Here is a 15,961-nt window from a genome sequence, read left to right as displayed (position 1 = left end):
TTCTCACAGCCAACAACAATGCTCACTATTCTCACAGCCAACAACAATGCTCACTATTCTCACAGCCAACAACAATGCTCACTATTCTCACAGCCAACAAAAATGCTCACTATCCTCACAACCAACAAAAATGCTTACTATCCTCTCAGCTAACAAAAACGCTTACTATCCTCACAGCCAACAAAACCGCTCACTATTCTCACAGCCAACAAAAATTCTCACTATCCTCACAACCAACAAAAATTCTCACTATCCTCACAACCAACAAAAATTCTCACTATCCTCACAGCCAACAAAAACGCTTACTATCCTCTCAGCCAACTATGCTCACTATCCTCACAGCCAACAAAAACGCTCACTATCCTCACAGCCAACAAAAACGCTCACTATCCTCACAGCCAACAAAAACGCTCACTATCCTCACAGCCAACAAAAACGCTCACTATCCTCACAGCCAACAAAAATGTTCACTATCCTCACAGCCAACAAAAATGTTCACTATCCTCACAGCCAACAAAAATGTTCACTATCCTCACAGCCAACAAAAACGCTCACTATCCTCACAGTCAACAAAAACGCTTACTATCATCTCGGCCAACAAAAACGCTCACTATCCTCACAGCCAACAAAAACGCTTACTATCATCTCGGCCAACAAAAACGCTCACTATCCTCACAGTCAACAAAAACGCTTACTATCATCTCGGCCAACAAAAACGCTCACTATCCTCACAGTCAACAAAAATTCTCACTATCCTCGAAATAGACTGCTTTCGTGCTATTTGCCCATAAAAGTGGTTGTACCATACATGGTAGCCCACTGCCAAAGCTAAGCCTGTAACGTTTTACCTAAGTAGGTGCTGTCTATATATTTCGGGCCTTACTTGGAAGTCGGAAGTATGACGATTCACAAGCAGTATTCGAATTGCATGATCATATATGTTCACAGCAGAACACAAATACTTAAATATGTGACGTTTTACCAAAGCACCGACGTCACAACCGAGATACCTCTATATATATTTCGAGCCTTACTTGAAATTGGAAGTATGAAGATTCACATTGAAGCAATATTCCAATTACATTATCATGTATGTTCACAGTAGAACACAAATACATTTTTAAATGTATACGGGAACTGTTAATTTTATTATTAAACTTTTCTATGATGATACTGGAATTATAATATAACCTCCTTAATTAATTAATAATATTATAAATTAACATTACGTTAGAACTTTGGTCAATTCGTTCAAAATAAAAGTTTAGAAATTGTCGTCACATTAAAACGTAGTCAATATACACTGTGTCCTTTTGCGACCCCTTTCGACTCGCTCCGATGTTCAAGGGTTGAAATTCACACCTCCATATGAATCATATATCGTTTTTGAAAAAAGAGATAGTAGACGCGGTTTGTCCCCCTTCCCAAGTAGAGAACTAGGAATGAGTTGGAGAACCGAGGCTTAATGTCACCAATAGTGAGTCTCGTGTTGCGGTAACCTGACAACTCCAACCCCGCCTCCCAAACGTCGGTAGTTCATACTACCGCATAAACGCCATTGATTTTGCTCAGGATCAAAAACTTCGATTGTCTTCAAGTAAGTTGTGCCATCAAAACCACCAACGGCGTACAAGAGTCCATTCACCACGGCAAGACCAACCTGACAAGTGGCACAGAAAAATTTACAATGGTCTACCGTTAAAGGAAAGCGCGGCTCCATGATCACCCCTAGCATTCTGGCTAACCTTCAGGACACGAATTTTACCTTGCCAAAGGCAGGAACCAATCAGACCTAATGCACTAGTTCCCATTGGTTCCTGCTTTTGGCTTAACTAGTCTTTAGCAAGCTTAGCCACTGTGTAGGGGCATCAACGGAACCGCCCTTTCCTTTAATAATGGGTTTTGAAAACAGCAAAAGGAATCCTGGGTAAAAGGACCCCAACACCCGTTGTGTCACCTCCCAAGTAAACCTCACTTCCTTGCCGCGGACCCTCCAAGGGAAACAATTGCATTGAAACCATGATCACCCCTAGCATCCTGGCTAACCTTCTGGACACGAATTTTACCTTGCCAAAGGCAGGAACCAATCAGAACTAATGCACTAGTTCCCATTGGTTCCTGCCTTTGGCTTAACTAGCCTTTAGCAAGCTTTGCCACTGTGTAGCAGAAGAGCCATCTATAAGGGGTATCAACGGAGCCTCCCTTTCCTTTAATAATGGGTTTTGAAAATAGCAAAAGGAATCCTGGGTAAAAGGACCCCAACACCCAACACCCGTTGTGTCACCTCCCTAGTAAACCTCACTTCCTTGCCGCGGACCCTCCAAGGGAAACAACTGCATTGAAACCATTCCCATAATAAAAGCCTTGAAAATACTGCTGGTAGTTACTCACCCCAGACCGTCTTGATGTCATGGCTACGATTGGTTGCCATTGATTCGTTTGAGGATTGTAACGCTCGGCACTACTCAATTCAGTTGTGTCGTCCCTTCCCCCTACAGCGTATATCATATTATTATAGACAGCGCATCCTAGATGCTTCCTCCTCGTTCCCATTGAAGCCACTGTCGCCCAACGATTATTTCGTGGATCGAACCTTTCAACTAAATAGTACAAAACATTCTACGTCATGGGACACATACAGCACACCCCGCTTTCCTAATCAAGCTATTACCAGAGTTAAGAGGTGATGTGCCATCAGAGCCTCCAACAGCGTATAAATAACCACCTAAAACTGCAACTGCAACTCCTAGTCTTTTTGTACTCATCGGAGCCACCTTGCTCCATCTGTTTGATTGAGGGTCATACCTGCACAATGCAAGGTTATCGTTTCAACCTTCGTTTCAGCCAATCAGAGCAGGATTTCTTACAAACCTTTCTACAAAGTTTAGACAAGAAACTCCATCTTGTCCACCAACAGCGTAAAGATAATTTTCAAGCACAGCCACCCCGACACTGGTTCGACAAGAGCTTGTTGGGGCAATATCGCTACTCCATTGATTCGTCTGTGGATCGTAACGTTCGATGCTGTTTAAGTAGGATTGTCCATCGTGACCTCCAACAGCATACATTAGATCATTTAAGACCGCGACTCCCACTCCGCATCGTCTTTTGGTCATGGGGGCTACCATCCTCCATTCGTTTGTCTGTGGGTCGTACCTTTCGACACTGGCTATCGCGTCACCACTGCACCAACCACCAACTGGAAACGTGTGGTTAGTGTAGTCAATTAGCCTTATTCCTGATCAGCGCCATCTACCCATAGCGGTGACTTTGAGAACTACTGTAAGCGGCAAGCCAATCAGATGTCGCTAAAATCTGGTGACGTCATTTTTGGTAAGACCCCCCACCGAGAGTGCCAGTCAGTGACGTCACCAGATTTTAGCGACATCTGATTGGCTTGCCGCTTACAGTAGTTCTCAAAGTCGCCGCTATGGGTAGGTGGCGCTGATCAGGAATAAGGCTAATTAAACTAGAAACCCTCCAAGCTTTGGAATAATGTCAGAGAAAAACCATTAGTTTACCGGCAAATAGGACTTCTCCTCTCCGAACAGGTTTTCGTGGACGGGTTCTGGGACCTTGCATAAGAGGTCTTTCTTGCGGAAGTAAAAGGTAATTTTTGGCTTCGTCAACCAGATCTCGGCACGCTTCGTCACTTTTAATGAGCAGATCCGAGCCGACTGTTCCGACTAAGAATTTTGGCGATAAAAGTGGAAGTCTGACGTGTTGCAAAACCTGCGCTAAATGCTGTCTCCTTTCCGATACATTGTATTTAACCCATGCCATGACAGCGTTGAAGACTTGTTCTTCACTTCGAACGTTTAATTCGTCACTCGAGATAATGTCAATTAGTTGGTTAACGGGAAGTAACAGAAATTCCTCACTCTCCATAACCTGGAAGGATTATTTAAGTTTGATATTGACGTGTCGGGGGCGCAATGAGCCAAAAAATCATCGCCCAGACAGAGCTGGTGGCTCCAACTCGTCGCCAGACCGAGCTGGCGGCCCCAACTCGTCGTCAGACCGAGCTGGCGGCTCCAACTCGTCGCCAGACCGAGCTGACGGTTCCAACTCGTCGCGAGACCGAGCTGACGGTTCCAACTCGTCTCGAGACCGAGCTGACGGTTCCAACTCGTCGCGAGACCGAGCTGGCGGCTCCAACTCGTCGCGAGACCGAGCTGGCGGTTCCAACTCGTCGCCAGACCGAGCTGGCGGCTCCAACTCGTCGCCAGACCGAGCTGGCGGCTCCAACTCGTCGCCAGACCGAGCTGGCGGCTCCAACTCGTCGCCAGACCGAGCTGGCGGCTCCAACTCGTCGCCAGACCGAGCTGGCGGTTCCAACTCGTCGTCAGACCGAGCTGGCGGCTCCAACTCGTCGCCAGACCGAGCTGGCGGTTCCAACTCGTCGTCAGACCGAGCTGGCGGCTCCAACTCGTCGTCAGACCGAGCTGGCGCTTCCAACTCGTCGCCAGACCGAGCTGGCGGCTCCAACTCGTCGCCAGACCGAGCTGGCGGCTCCAACTCGTCGCCAGACCGAGCTGGCGGCTCCAACTCGTCGCCAGACCGAGCTGGCGCCTCCAACTCGTCGTCAGACCGAGCTGGCGCCTCCAACTCGTCGCCAGAACGAGCTGGCGGCTTCAACTCGTCGCCAGAACGAGCTGGGGGCTTCAACTCGTCGCCAGAACGAGCTGGGGGCTTCAACTCGTCGCCAGAACGAGCTGGGGGCTTCAACTCGTCGCCAGAACGAGCTGGGGGCTTCAACTCGTCGCCAGAACGAGCTGGGGGCTTCAACTCGTCGCCAGAACGAGCTGGGGGCTTCAACTCGTCGCCAGAACGAGCTGGGGGCTTCAACTCGTCGCCAGAACGAGCTGGGGGCTTCAACTCGTCGCCAGAACGAGCTGGGGGCTTCAACTCGTCGCCAGAACGAGCTGGGGGCTTCAACTCGTCGCCAGAACGAGCTGGGGGCTCCAACTCGTCGCCAGAACGAGCTGGCGGCTCAAACTCGTCGCGAAATCGAGCTGGGGGCTCCAACTCGTCGCGAAATCGAGCTGGGGGCTCCAACTCGTCGCGAAATCGAGCTGGCGGCTCAAACTCGTCGCTAGACCGAGCTGGCGGCTCCAACTCGTCTCGAGACCTAGCTGGCGCTTCCAACTCGTCGCCGGACCGAGCTGGCGCTTCCAACTCGTCGCGAAACCGAGCTGGCGGCTCCAACTCGTCGCGAAACCGAGCTGGCGGTTCCAACTCGTCTCGAGACCGAGCTGGCGGCTCCAACCCGTCGCGAGACCGAGCTGGCTTGAGATTCTAGTGATATTTCAGTAACCATGTAAATCAATGCACGCTATTATTACCTCTTGAAAATTGTGTTGGGTGAATTTGTCAGCTATCCTTAACAATTCTCGGCAAGAGTGAGTATCGGCAAAAGCCCTGATTCCCAGACAATTAGTCGGGTCCAACTGTCTTTTAAGGAAGTCACAACAAACTTCTTGAATTTCTGTCATTTGAAGCAAACACGCGGCTGGCAAAAGAACTTGGACATTCGATTCCTCCACCACAATGTGTGACGTGTACGCAAATTCTATTAACATGTCCATAGCGTGTTCGTCTATGTCACGGATTGTCACCTGTGAAATAAAACCAACTAAAACTTAAGCCTAAACAAATGTCTTGCAAAATTTCGCCTAAAATAAGTCAACTAAAACCATTTCTAAACGGTAAATAATATGGAAATGAATAGACTAGTCGCACTCAATGTTATTTGCCAATAGAGTGTTCAGGGTTCATACAACTTTTGGAAAACAAATTTCCCTGAGATTTCCGGGTTTTTCCCCACATACTTCCCTGAATTTTCCAGAGTTACGAGCCTCCAAAGTTAAGTGTAACGCTATTCCTATGGAGGGGGTTGTATGTTTACGTTTTGCTTAATTACTCGGCCCCTGTTTGTCGTAGCCCTAAGTTTATAGTATGGTTGGATGGGGGACAAATTGGTCTATAACATACTCAAAGGACATCCCCGTATCTCTAGTAGAGCCCGAGTTATGAGCCTCCAAAGTATAGTGTAATGCTATTCTTATGGAGGGGGTTGTTTGTTTATGTTTTGCTAAATTACTCGGCCCCTGTTTGTCGTAGCCCTAAGTTTATAGTATGGTTGGATGGGGGACAAATTGGTCTATAACATACTCAAAGGACATCCCCGTATCTCTAGTAGAGCCCGAGTTATGAGCCTCCAAAGTATAGTGTAATGCTATTCCTATGGAGGGGGTTGTTTGTTTATGTTTTGCTTAATTACTCGGCCCCTGTTTGTCGTAGCCCAAAGTCTTTAGTATGGTTAGATGGGGGATAAATTGGACTATAACATACTCGAAGGACATCCCCGTATCTCTAGTAGAACCAGAGTTACGAGCCTCCAAAGTTGGGTCTAATGCATTTCCTATGGAGGGTTTGTTTGTTTACGTTTTGCTTAATTACTTGGCCCCTGTTTGTCGTAGCCCAAAGTCTTTAGTATGGTTAGATGGGGGACAAATTGGACTATAACATACTCAAAGGACATCCCCGTATCTCTAGTAGAACCAGAGTTATGAGCCTGCAAAGTTGGGTCTAATGCATTTCCTATGGAGGGTTTGTTTGTTTACGTTTTGCTTAATTACTCGGCCCCTGTTTGTCGTAGCCCAAAGTCTTTAGTATGGTTAGATGGGGGACAAATTGGACTATAACATACTCGAAGGACATCCCCGTATCTCTAGTAGAACCAGAGTTATGAGCCTGCAAAGTTGGGTCTAATGCATTTCCTATGGAGGGTTTGTTTGTTTACGTTTTGCTTAATTACTCGGCCCCTGTTTGTCGTAGCCCAAAGTCTTTAGTATGGTTAGATGGGGGACAAATTGGACTATAACATACTCAAAGGACATCCCCGTATCTCTAGTAGAACCAGAGTTATGAGCCTGCAAAGTTGGGTCTAATGCATTTCCTATGGAGGGTTTGTTTGTTTACGTTTTGCTTAATTACTCGGCCCCTGTTTGTCGTAGCCCAAAGTCTTTAGTATGGTTAGATGGGGGACAAATTGGACTATAACATACTCAAAGGACATCCCCGTATCTCTAGTAGAACCAGAGTTATGAGCCTGCAAAGTTGGGTCTAATGCATTTCCTATGGAGGGTTTGTTTGTTTACGTTTTGCTTAATTACTCGGCCCCTGTTTGTCGTAGCCCAAAGTCTTTAGTATGGTTAGATGGGGGACAAATTGGACTATAACATACTCAAAGGACATCCCCGTATCTCTAGTAGAACCAGAGTTATGAGCCTGCAAAGTTGGGTCTAATGCATTTCCTATGGAGGGTTTGTTTGTTTACGTTTTGCTTAATTACTCGGCCCCTGTTTGTCGTAGCCCAAAGTCTTTAGTATGGTTAGATGGGGGACAAATTGGACTATAACATACTCAAAGGACATCCCCGTATCTCTAGTAGAACCAGAGTTATGAGCCTGCAAAGTTGGGTCTAATGCATTTCCTATGGAGGGTTTGTTTGTTTACGTTTTGCTTAATTACTCGGCCCCTGTTTGTCGTAGCCCAAAGTCTTTAGTATGGTTAGATGGGGGACAAATTGGACTATAACATACTCAAAGGACACCCCCGTATCTCTAGTAGAACCAGAGTTATGAGCCTGCAAAGTTGGGTCTAATGCATTTCCTATGGAGGGTTTGTTTGTTTACGTTTTGCTTAATTACTCGGCCCCTGTTTGTCGTAGCCCAAAGTCTTTAGTATGGTTAGATGGGGGACAAATTGGACTATAACATACTCGAAGGACATCCCCGTATCTCTAGTAGAACCAGAGTTATGAGCCTGCAAAGTTGGGTCTAATGCATTTCCTATGGAGGGTTTGTTTGTTTACGTTTTGCTTAATTACTCGGCCCCTGTTTGTCGTAGCCCGGAGTTTTTAGTATGGTTGGATGGGGGACAAATTGGACTTTAACATACTCAAAGGACATCCCCGTATCTCTAGTAGAACCAGAGTTATGAGCCTGCAAAGTTGGGTCTAATGCATTTCCTATGGAGGGTTTGTTTGTTTACGTTTTGCTTAATTACTCGGCCCCTGTTTGTCGTAGCCCAAAGTCTTTAGTATGGTTAGATGGGGGACAAATTGGACTATAACATACTCAAAGGACATCCCCGTATCTCTAGTAGAACCAGAGTTATGAGCCTGCAAAGTTGGGTCTAATGCATTTCCTATGGAGGGTTTGTTTGTTTACGTTTTGCTTAATTACTCGGCCCCTGTTTGTCGTAGCCCAAAGTCTTTAGTATGGTTAGATGGGGGACAAATTGGACTATAACATACTCGAAGGACATCCCCGTATCTCTAGTAGAACCAGAGTTATGAGCCTGCAAAGTTGGGTCTAATGCATTTCCTATGGAGGGTTTGTTTGTTTACGTTTTGCTTAATTACTCGGCCCCTGTTTGTCGTAGCCCAAAGTCTTTAGTATGGTTAGATGGGGGACAAATTGGACTATAACATACTCAAAGGACATCCCCGTATCTCTAGTAGAACCAGAGTTATGAGCCTGCAAAGTTGGGTCTAATGCATTTCCTATGGAGGGTTTGTTTGTTTACGTTTTGCTTAATTACTCGGCCCCTGTTTGTCGTAGCCCAAAGTCTTTAGTATGGTTAGATGGGGGACAAATTGGACTATAACATACTCAAAGGACATCCCCGTATCTCTAGTAGAACCAGAGTTATGAGCCTGCAAAGTTGGGTCTAATGCATTTCCTATGGAGGGTTTGTTTGTTTACGTTTTGCTTAATTACTCGGCCCCTGTTTGTCGTAGCCCAAAGTCTTTAGTATGGTTAGATGGGGGACAAATTGGACTATAACATACTCGAAGGACATCCCCGTATCTCTAGTAGAACCAGAGTTATGAGCCTGCAAAGTTGGGTCTAATGCATTTCCTATGGAGGGTTTGTTTGTTTACGTTTTGCTTAATTACTCGGCCCCTGTTTGTCGTAGCCCAAAGTCTTTAGTATGGTTAGATGGGGGACAAATTGGACTATAACATACTCAAAGGACATCCCCGTATCTCTAGTAGAACCAGAGTTATGAGCCTGCAAAGTTGGGTCTAATGCATTTCCTATGGAGGGTTTGTTTGTTTACGTTTTGCTTAATTACTCGGCCCCTGTTTGTCGTAGCCCAAAGTCTTTAGTATGGTTAGATGGGGGACAAATTGGACTATAACATACTCGAAGGACATCCCCGTATCTCTAGTAGAACCAGAGTTATGAGCCTGCAAAGTTGGGTCTAATGCATTTCCTATGGAGGGTTTGTTTGTTTACGTTTTGCTTAATTACTCGGCCCCTGTTTGTCGTAGCCCAAAGTCTTTAGTATGGTTAGATGGGGGACAAATTGGACTATAACATACTCAAAGGACATCCCCGTATCTCTAGTAGAACCAGAGTTATGAGCCTGCAAAGTTGGGTCTAATGCATTTCCTATGGAGGGTTTGTTTGTTTACGTTTTGCTTAATTACTCGGCCCCTGTTTGTCGTAGCCCAAAGTCTTTAGTATGGTTAGATGGGGGACAAATTGGACTATAACATACTCAAAGGACATCCCCGTATCTCTAGTAGAACCAGAGTTATGAGCCTGCAAAGTTGGGTCTAATGCATTTCCTATGGAGGGTTTGTTTGTTTACGTTTTGCTTAATTACTCGGCCCCTGTTTGTCGTAGCCCGGAGTTTTTAGTATGGTTGGATGGGGGACAAATTGGACTATAACATACTCGAAGGACATCCCCGTATCTCTAGTAGAACCAGAGTTACGAGCCTCCAAAGTTTAGTGTAATGCTATTCCTATGGAGGGTGTTGTTTGTATACGTTTTGCTTAATAACTTGGCCCCTGTTTGACGCAAATTTCCCTGATTTCCCTGAATTTTACTAGAAATTCGAAATTTCCCTGAATTTTCCATGAGGTTTTTGTCAATTATTTATTTCGCTGATTTTTCCAGGTTTGTATGAACCCTGCAATAGAGTGTAATACAACCAAAGCTCGGGAAACTGCCGTTACTCTTACCTCAGTCTGTCTGCTTTCGACAAGTTCCCCAGTAAACATGGCTTGGAAGTATGGCGAGCAGGCGGAGAGGATCACCCTGTGAGCGAATATCTTCCTAGCTCCCACCAAGAGAACCACATCGCATAACTCTCTATGCTTCCGGAGCAAATTAATAGCTTCTAATGTGTGCCTCGGATGTTTCTCGGACGTATACTCCAAGCGAGCCGGAGACGCGGGTCGGTCGAGCTCGGGGTGAAGAATCTCCCCCATCATGGGGTTAACGGAACGGAACGATATTCACAATAAAATTCGACTAAATAAAACTGTAAATAAAAATATTTACGCGTTTTGGGCTTTAAATAATAATAATAATAAGTTTGTTGATGACCTAAAGCTTAAGCCTTGATTCTTTTCAATTTAGGACAGGTTATTTAATAATTTGCAATACCGAGATTTAGTAACGACAACGTGAAATAATTACGATTACTTACGGTTTAATTATAAATATTGCATTCTTTATGACACATTATTATCTAAACAATGTTTTTGACTCAGATTTTAACACCAAAACACTTCGAAATCGACACTTTCGCTTTGCAGTCAGTCACTGTGTCACATAGATGAGATCATAACACGTGGAGCAATGACACAATGAACGATTGTAGGTGTAGTGAGATGGTAAGTCATTAAAACTAGCTGGCAACCTTGTTTCGGTTTGTTGCCGCGATATTTGAATCATTTACTTGTAACTTTTACAAAATAAATTCAGGGATTGGTGTTAAAATTGTGCAAATTATTAAATTATTCAACCGAAATAAAATTTGTAATGTAAACCTTCCTAATTGAAAAACACGCTTCAATAAACCCAAACAAATAAATAATCCGTATGTTTTTCTCGTTTTTGTCAAAGTGAGGTTGAAACACGGAGCTGTATTGTAGGAGTAGAGACTCGTAGCTTCCCCTCTACTAAAAAAAGCTAGACCTTATTTGTCCATAAAAAGGGGGTATGAATTTTGACCCTCCCTCCAAACCTAGGCGAGCCAATGTAAACAATAAAGATGGCCGCGAGCTACGAACATTCAGGAGGGTTAAGCCTCGGTCTTTTGTGTATCGAGTCCGAGTGACGGGAGTTTCTCAACGGTTTGCAAATCTTATTTAAATTTTTATTTTTACTATTATTTCTATTTATATTAATTATAATATGGAAAATATTCAAAGAATTAAGCCTTCTTTAAAACACGTGACGTCAGAGATTGTTTACATTGGCTCAGTATGCGCGAAAATTGTGCGTGGAGCACTAGTACGCTTATGTCTAGGCCCTAGAGGCCTAGTCTCTACTCCTTCTACAATACACATCCGTGGTTGAAATTAGAGTGGGATCTATTTTTTATAAACCTTTGACCTCAATAAAAAGGTCTTCTCTGATTGGTTGGCGTAGGGTCGTTTACCGTCGTTTGCTTCTCATTTTACATGGCGTCTACAGCCATAGCCCACTCGATCACGCGCATCACGACGCAACCTTTTTAATTAACAGAAACAAATTTAAGCGAACCTTGAAGAAAATTGTCAAAATTGAGAAGCACTCATCTACACTACACACCACGAAGGAATCTGATCCCCGTACCGCTTAGGGAGAAATTTACGCCTTAAAAAAAAATATTTTTAATTTGACCTGTCTTGCTTTTGTCACAGACGATAAGTCGTGCGTCTGTCAATTGTGATCGAGTGGGCTTTGAAACTAGACTCGAGTGACTGCGCACTGCGTGACTCGTGAGCAAAGCAAAGGAAGTTCTAAGCCATTGTCTCATTTTCATTCCCAAAGGCCCTTAAAAGGAAAAACGAAAGAAAACAGAACTTTAACGGTACATGCTACAGAAAATAAAAACCTCAGTATATACGATTTGTTAAATTGAGTTGCCAAACTATAAGAGTTGGTAAAATGGCTGGAGTAAACCACCTGTTGAGCAGCCTTGAAGTAACTTCTACTTCCGAGCCAAAACTCTTGATTGCAGGCATATTTGGATCAGATTCGTATGATCAAGTTGTAACAAAGCTTGAGTCTTCTGGCTATAAATTCTTTAACAACTATACATACGCACCAACCTCTGTCACAAAGGAAGTGGAGTTTAAAGATTATGTTCCTGGACTCCTTGATTCCAGTGATCGTCCACTTGATGTAGCCCTGGCTTTGGCAAAATTCCTTGGAACTGTATTGACACCAGCTGCTCCTCAGCCATATCAAATATATTACATGACAACGAAGGTCTTGGAAGCTTCTAGAGCTTTTATGCAAACAGATCCTGATGTCGCTGTTTTAGCCGAAACCTACGATGATTATCTGCCTGCAGATGCGAAGCTGGTTGATCGTGGACTTTTAAATAATTACAAAAATGCTGTGAGGAAGTTTAGAGCCTCGATTCCTCATCTTCCCTATAGCAAAATAGTAACCGAATGTGTCGATAGCACTTTTGAAGTAGGTATTTATTCGCGCGAACTGCTTGATATGGTGAGACTCATGATGCATCAGGAAAATCATAGAGCTGGAAGAAACGCGAAGGGTCAGGGAACTGGAAGAAACGCGAATGATGAGAGAGCTGGAAGAAACACTAAGGAAACGCATGTTGAAGAAACAGTCGAAAGGTTCATTGGAGGAATTGAAGCACCTGCCCTTCCGTACGCTGTAAACCAAAGACGCAAAGCTCATTCTGAACATGCGAAGAAAATGACCATCTATGGTGAAATACATGAAAATACGGATGAGGGAACACGCCTCTTGTCAACTGCAATTGCCAAAAATTTCCAATTCGGGGATGGATCTTTGAAACCAAAAGTCCAAGCCTCATTGAATAGCTTGACTGACATGCTTTATCTGGTTTACCTCGCGAAACCAAAAAGCGAAGCGACTGAAGAAGAAAAGAGAGAAGCTTTCAAGTACGCTTATTACGACTATCAGGACAAGCTTCCAGCGGATAAGAAGGATAATCCACCTGAAGAAGTCAAAAATATTGAAGTCTTCAAAAATGAAGGAAAAGATTTTGCAAGGGAGCATTATGAACTCCTGGAAGATTACAAGATAGCCTTAGCGGAAGCAAATAGCATGATCAATGATGATTCGAGTCAAGTTATAAACATTGACAGCATTGATCAATTGTTTCTAACGCATTTTATGATCTTCAAAGTACTCGGCCTAGAATTGCCCGGATTCTACAGATTACAACGAATGATCTACGGTATCGGTCATAGAATTCATGGGAAAGCAAAATATGTTCCTATGCTGCAACATACCATGAATAGTCATGCAAGAGCCTTGGCAAAAAAAATCTCAGTCAGCGCAAAACTCGGTCTCCTTCCATGGATCTTGAATGTAGATCGTTTACAAGACATGATTGGTATTTTAGGATGTGGAGATTGCATGAACATGGCAAATACCATTTCTAAGCCCGCAGTATCATGGAGATACATAAACAACTTCCGAAGGGATCAGACACATGGCTTATACATCGCTGTTATTGCTTTCATGTATGAAAGAAAAGGCGCTACTCGTAGAGGTGCTCGTGAATATGATAAAATCTATTCTAGCCTTCATGCCTTACGAGAACTGATCATGGGCCGAAGATCAAACTTTGATAATATCAACTTTATCGAAGGAAATGGTGTCACTTTCACTCATGATGGTGCACCAATTTAGGGAAAGAAAAAACTGTTTTCACTAGCTATTTACTTCCATTCATTTTCCCATTTTTAACTATTGATTTTCACTGTATTTCAACCATTATTTCAATTTTGACAAATGTTAAATAAAATAAAACTTTTCAAAACTAATTTCAATTCATTTTGTAAATTAATTACGAAAATTAAAACTTCAAAACTCAAATTTTGAATTATAATTTTTTCTTGTCAACATTATTCCAGAAGGATGACACTCTGTATCCTCTTAATACTTAGTTGTGCAACGTCATTCTTCCCAGGCTGACGCCCCTTTTTGTTTGCCCTCCCTTGCTCATCAAACTTCAGATGGGCATTGAACCGTTGGGTGGATTCTATAATTGTTTGGCACTAAATCCTCAGCAATCAACAAACAAAAATTGATTGTCTTGACGTGGGAAAATTCAAAATAGCTGGCAACCCTGTTTCAATTTGTTACAGCGATATTTGAATCCTTTACTTGTAACTTTTACAAAATAAATTCAGGGATTGGTTTTAAAATTGTGCAAATTGAAGAAAGGTATTATTCAATTATTCAACCGAAATAAAATGTGTAATGTAAACCTTCCTAATTGAAAAACACGCTTCAATAAACCTAAACAAATTTAATCCGTATGTTTTCCACGTTTTTGTCAAAGTGAGACTGAAATAATTCGTACCAAAGGATCATGGAAAACACAAAAAGTACACTTCGTCTAATATGAGAAACCAAGCCCCATTATCAGTAGCAGTAGTATAGTGTAGAGCCCCTCTGCGACCGTAGTACAGGGATCATGGCCCATGGGTGAAAAGGCATCTGAAGTAGCAGAGTACTATTTTCTGTAAACATTTGACCTCAATAAAAGCTCTTCTCTGACTGGTTAAGTATGGGTTGAGAGGATTCTCATGATTTTACATGGCGTATACTGCTGTGGACTAGAAATGTGAAATTACCGTAATTTTTAAAAATGGTACTTTACCGGGTAAATTACCGAAAAATTACCGGTAAATTACAGATTAAAATTTTGAAATTACAAAAATTATCGCAATTTATGTTTTAACAGGCTTATTAACGCGGTAATTTTGTAATTTACCGGTAAATTACCATTCTAAAATTACGGTAAGATATAAATCTGTAATTTGGTAAATTATCAGTAATGTACGGACGGTAAATTACCGACTCAAATCTCTACTGTGGACGAAGTATACTTTTTATTTTAATCAATGAACCTTTGCTACCATGAATCCTCTATTACAATACCCCTCTTCCTACTTACTTATTAGAAATAAATTTCAGCGGACCTTGAAGAAGAAAATTCCAACAAAAGGTTTCTGGAAAGACAGAAAATAATCTTGGCTTTTCAAGGTTTTTCTTCGATATAATTAAGATGGACAGAAAGAAAAAATGTCCTTTTATTATGCGAATGAGGTCGCGGGTTAGTCTACGTGATGTCCAAATAAAAGCTCTGTAGCCTGCCTGAAACACACGAGTGTAAATATATTTCACGGAGTAGTGCGTTTTTACTCGACAAAGAAGATCAAATCCCTAAACTGATTAGGCTTATATTATCAGAAATTGAACGACAATGATTGTAAGGATAGGGTTTGGTTTATGCACGCGATTTATGTATGTTCTTTTCTTTTCCTATTGAATTAATTACAATACGTGACAGATCATGAGTTATATAACATACTACTCGGAATACCGTGGAAAGTGGGGATTGGTGTTATTGCTCATAGAGAGACTATATTACTAAGCCACACGTCCAATAGCATTCTTCATTTTTGTGCTTTATTTTGCACGCACCGTCTACCCGTTCAAATGAGGTATATCTCCCTGGAAGGTAAACAATCATAACTCCATATTTCTCACATTTTCATAACAATGGTAAATTATTTCAAAATGATATTTAAATAACTTTCAATGCATTGTATCGTTGGTTGTTAAAGAGTAAAATAAAATACCTCGGTTTCGAATAATTTAAACAAAATTCGATTAATCGTCTAAACGATCGATTAATCGATTCGATGAAAAGACTTAACACTGATCCAGGAACAAACAAAAGTGAAAAGAAGTTTGTACATCACACACCTTTATTTGTACTATCGAGTTGCAAGCACGCTTATAAATGTTAAATATCATGAACATGAAAATAGGCCGTTACATAATCTCCAGAGGAGAAGCAAATAACACAGGGGTGGGGAAGTTCACCTTCCTGGGTTATTTCCCTGGCGCCATGAAGCACCGCTAGA

At 42.7% G+C, this 15,961-nt stretch overlaps 1 protein-coding gene across 1 annotated transcript; it reads right to left on the bottom strand.

The window, feature by feature from the left end:
• Positions 1 to 1,117: 1,117 nt before the first annotated feature.
• Positions 1,118 to 10,675, bottom strand: dbo (Kelch-like protein diablo). Its single transcript, XM_089836281.1, has 8 exons — positions 10,516 to 10,675; positions 10,046 to 10,347; positions 5,346 to 5,618; positions 3,522 to 3,891; positions 2,872 to 3,199; positions 2,672 to 2,805; positions 2,392 to 2,600; positions 1,118 to 1,660 (listed from the first exon to the last, which is right to left on the bottom strand). Exons 2-8 carry the CDS (start codon positions 10,295 to 10,297, stop codon positions 1,469 to 1,471), a joined length of 1,758 nt encoding a protein of 585 aa, XP_089692407.1. The 5' UTR covers positions 10,298 to 10,347; positions 10,516 to 10,675; the 3' UTR covers positions 1,118 to 1,468.
• Positions 10,676 to 15,961: the final 5,286 nt, after the last annotated feature.

Source organism: Phalangium opilio, unplaced genomic scaffold, assembly GCF_054372755.1.
Source record: "Phalangium opilio isolate 3A_F unplaced genomic scaffold, DU_Popi_V2 ptg000042l_1, whole genome shotgun sequence".
Classification (NCBI taxonomy): domain Eukaryota; kingdom Metazoa; phylum Arthropoda; class Arachnida; order Opiliones; family Phalangiidae; genus Phalangium; species Phalangium opilio.
The sequence above is the reverse complement of the archived record's forward strand: the minus strand, read 5'-3'. Positions and strand labels throughout refer to the sequence as shown.

Coding starts and splice junctions, on each gene's coding strand:
- dbo (XM_089836281.1), bottom strand. CDS start 10,297: ATGATGGGGGAGATTCTTCACCCCGAGCTCGACCGACCCGCGTCTCCG. Junction 3,892..5,345: donor CCCAACACAATTTTCAAGAG/GTAATAATAGCG, acceptor TAATCCTTCCAG/GTTATGGAGAGTGAGGAATT. Junction 3,200..3,521: donor AGGAGAAGTCCTATTTGCCG/GTAAACTAATGG, acceptor ACACGTTTCCAG/TTGGTGGTTGGTGCAGTGGT.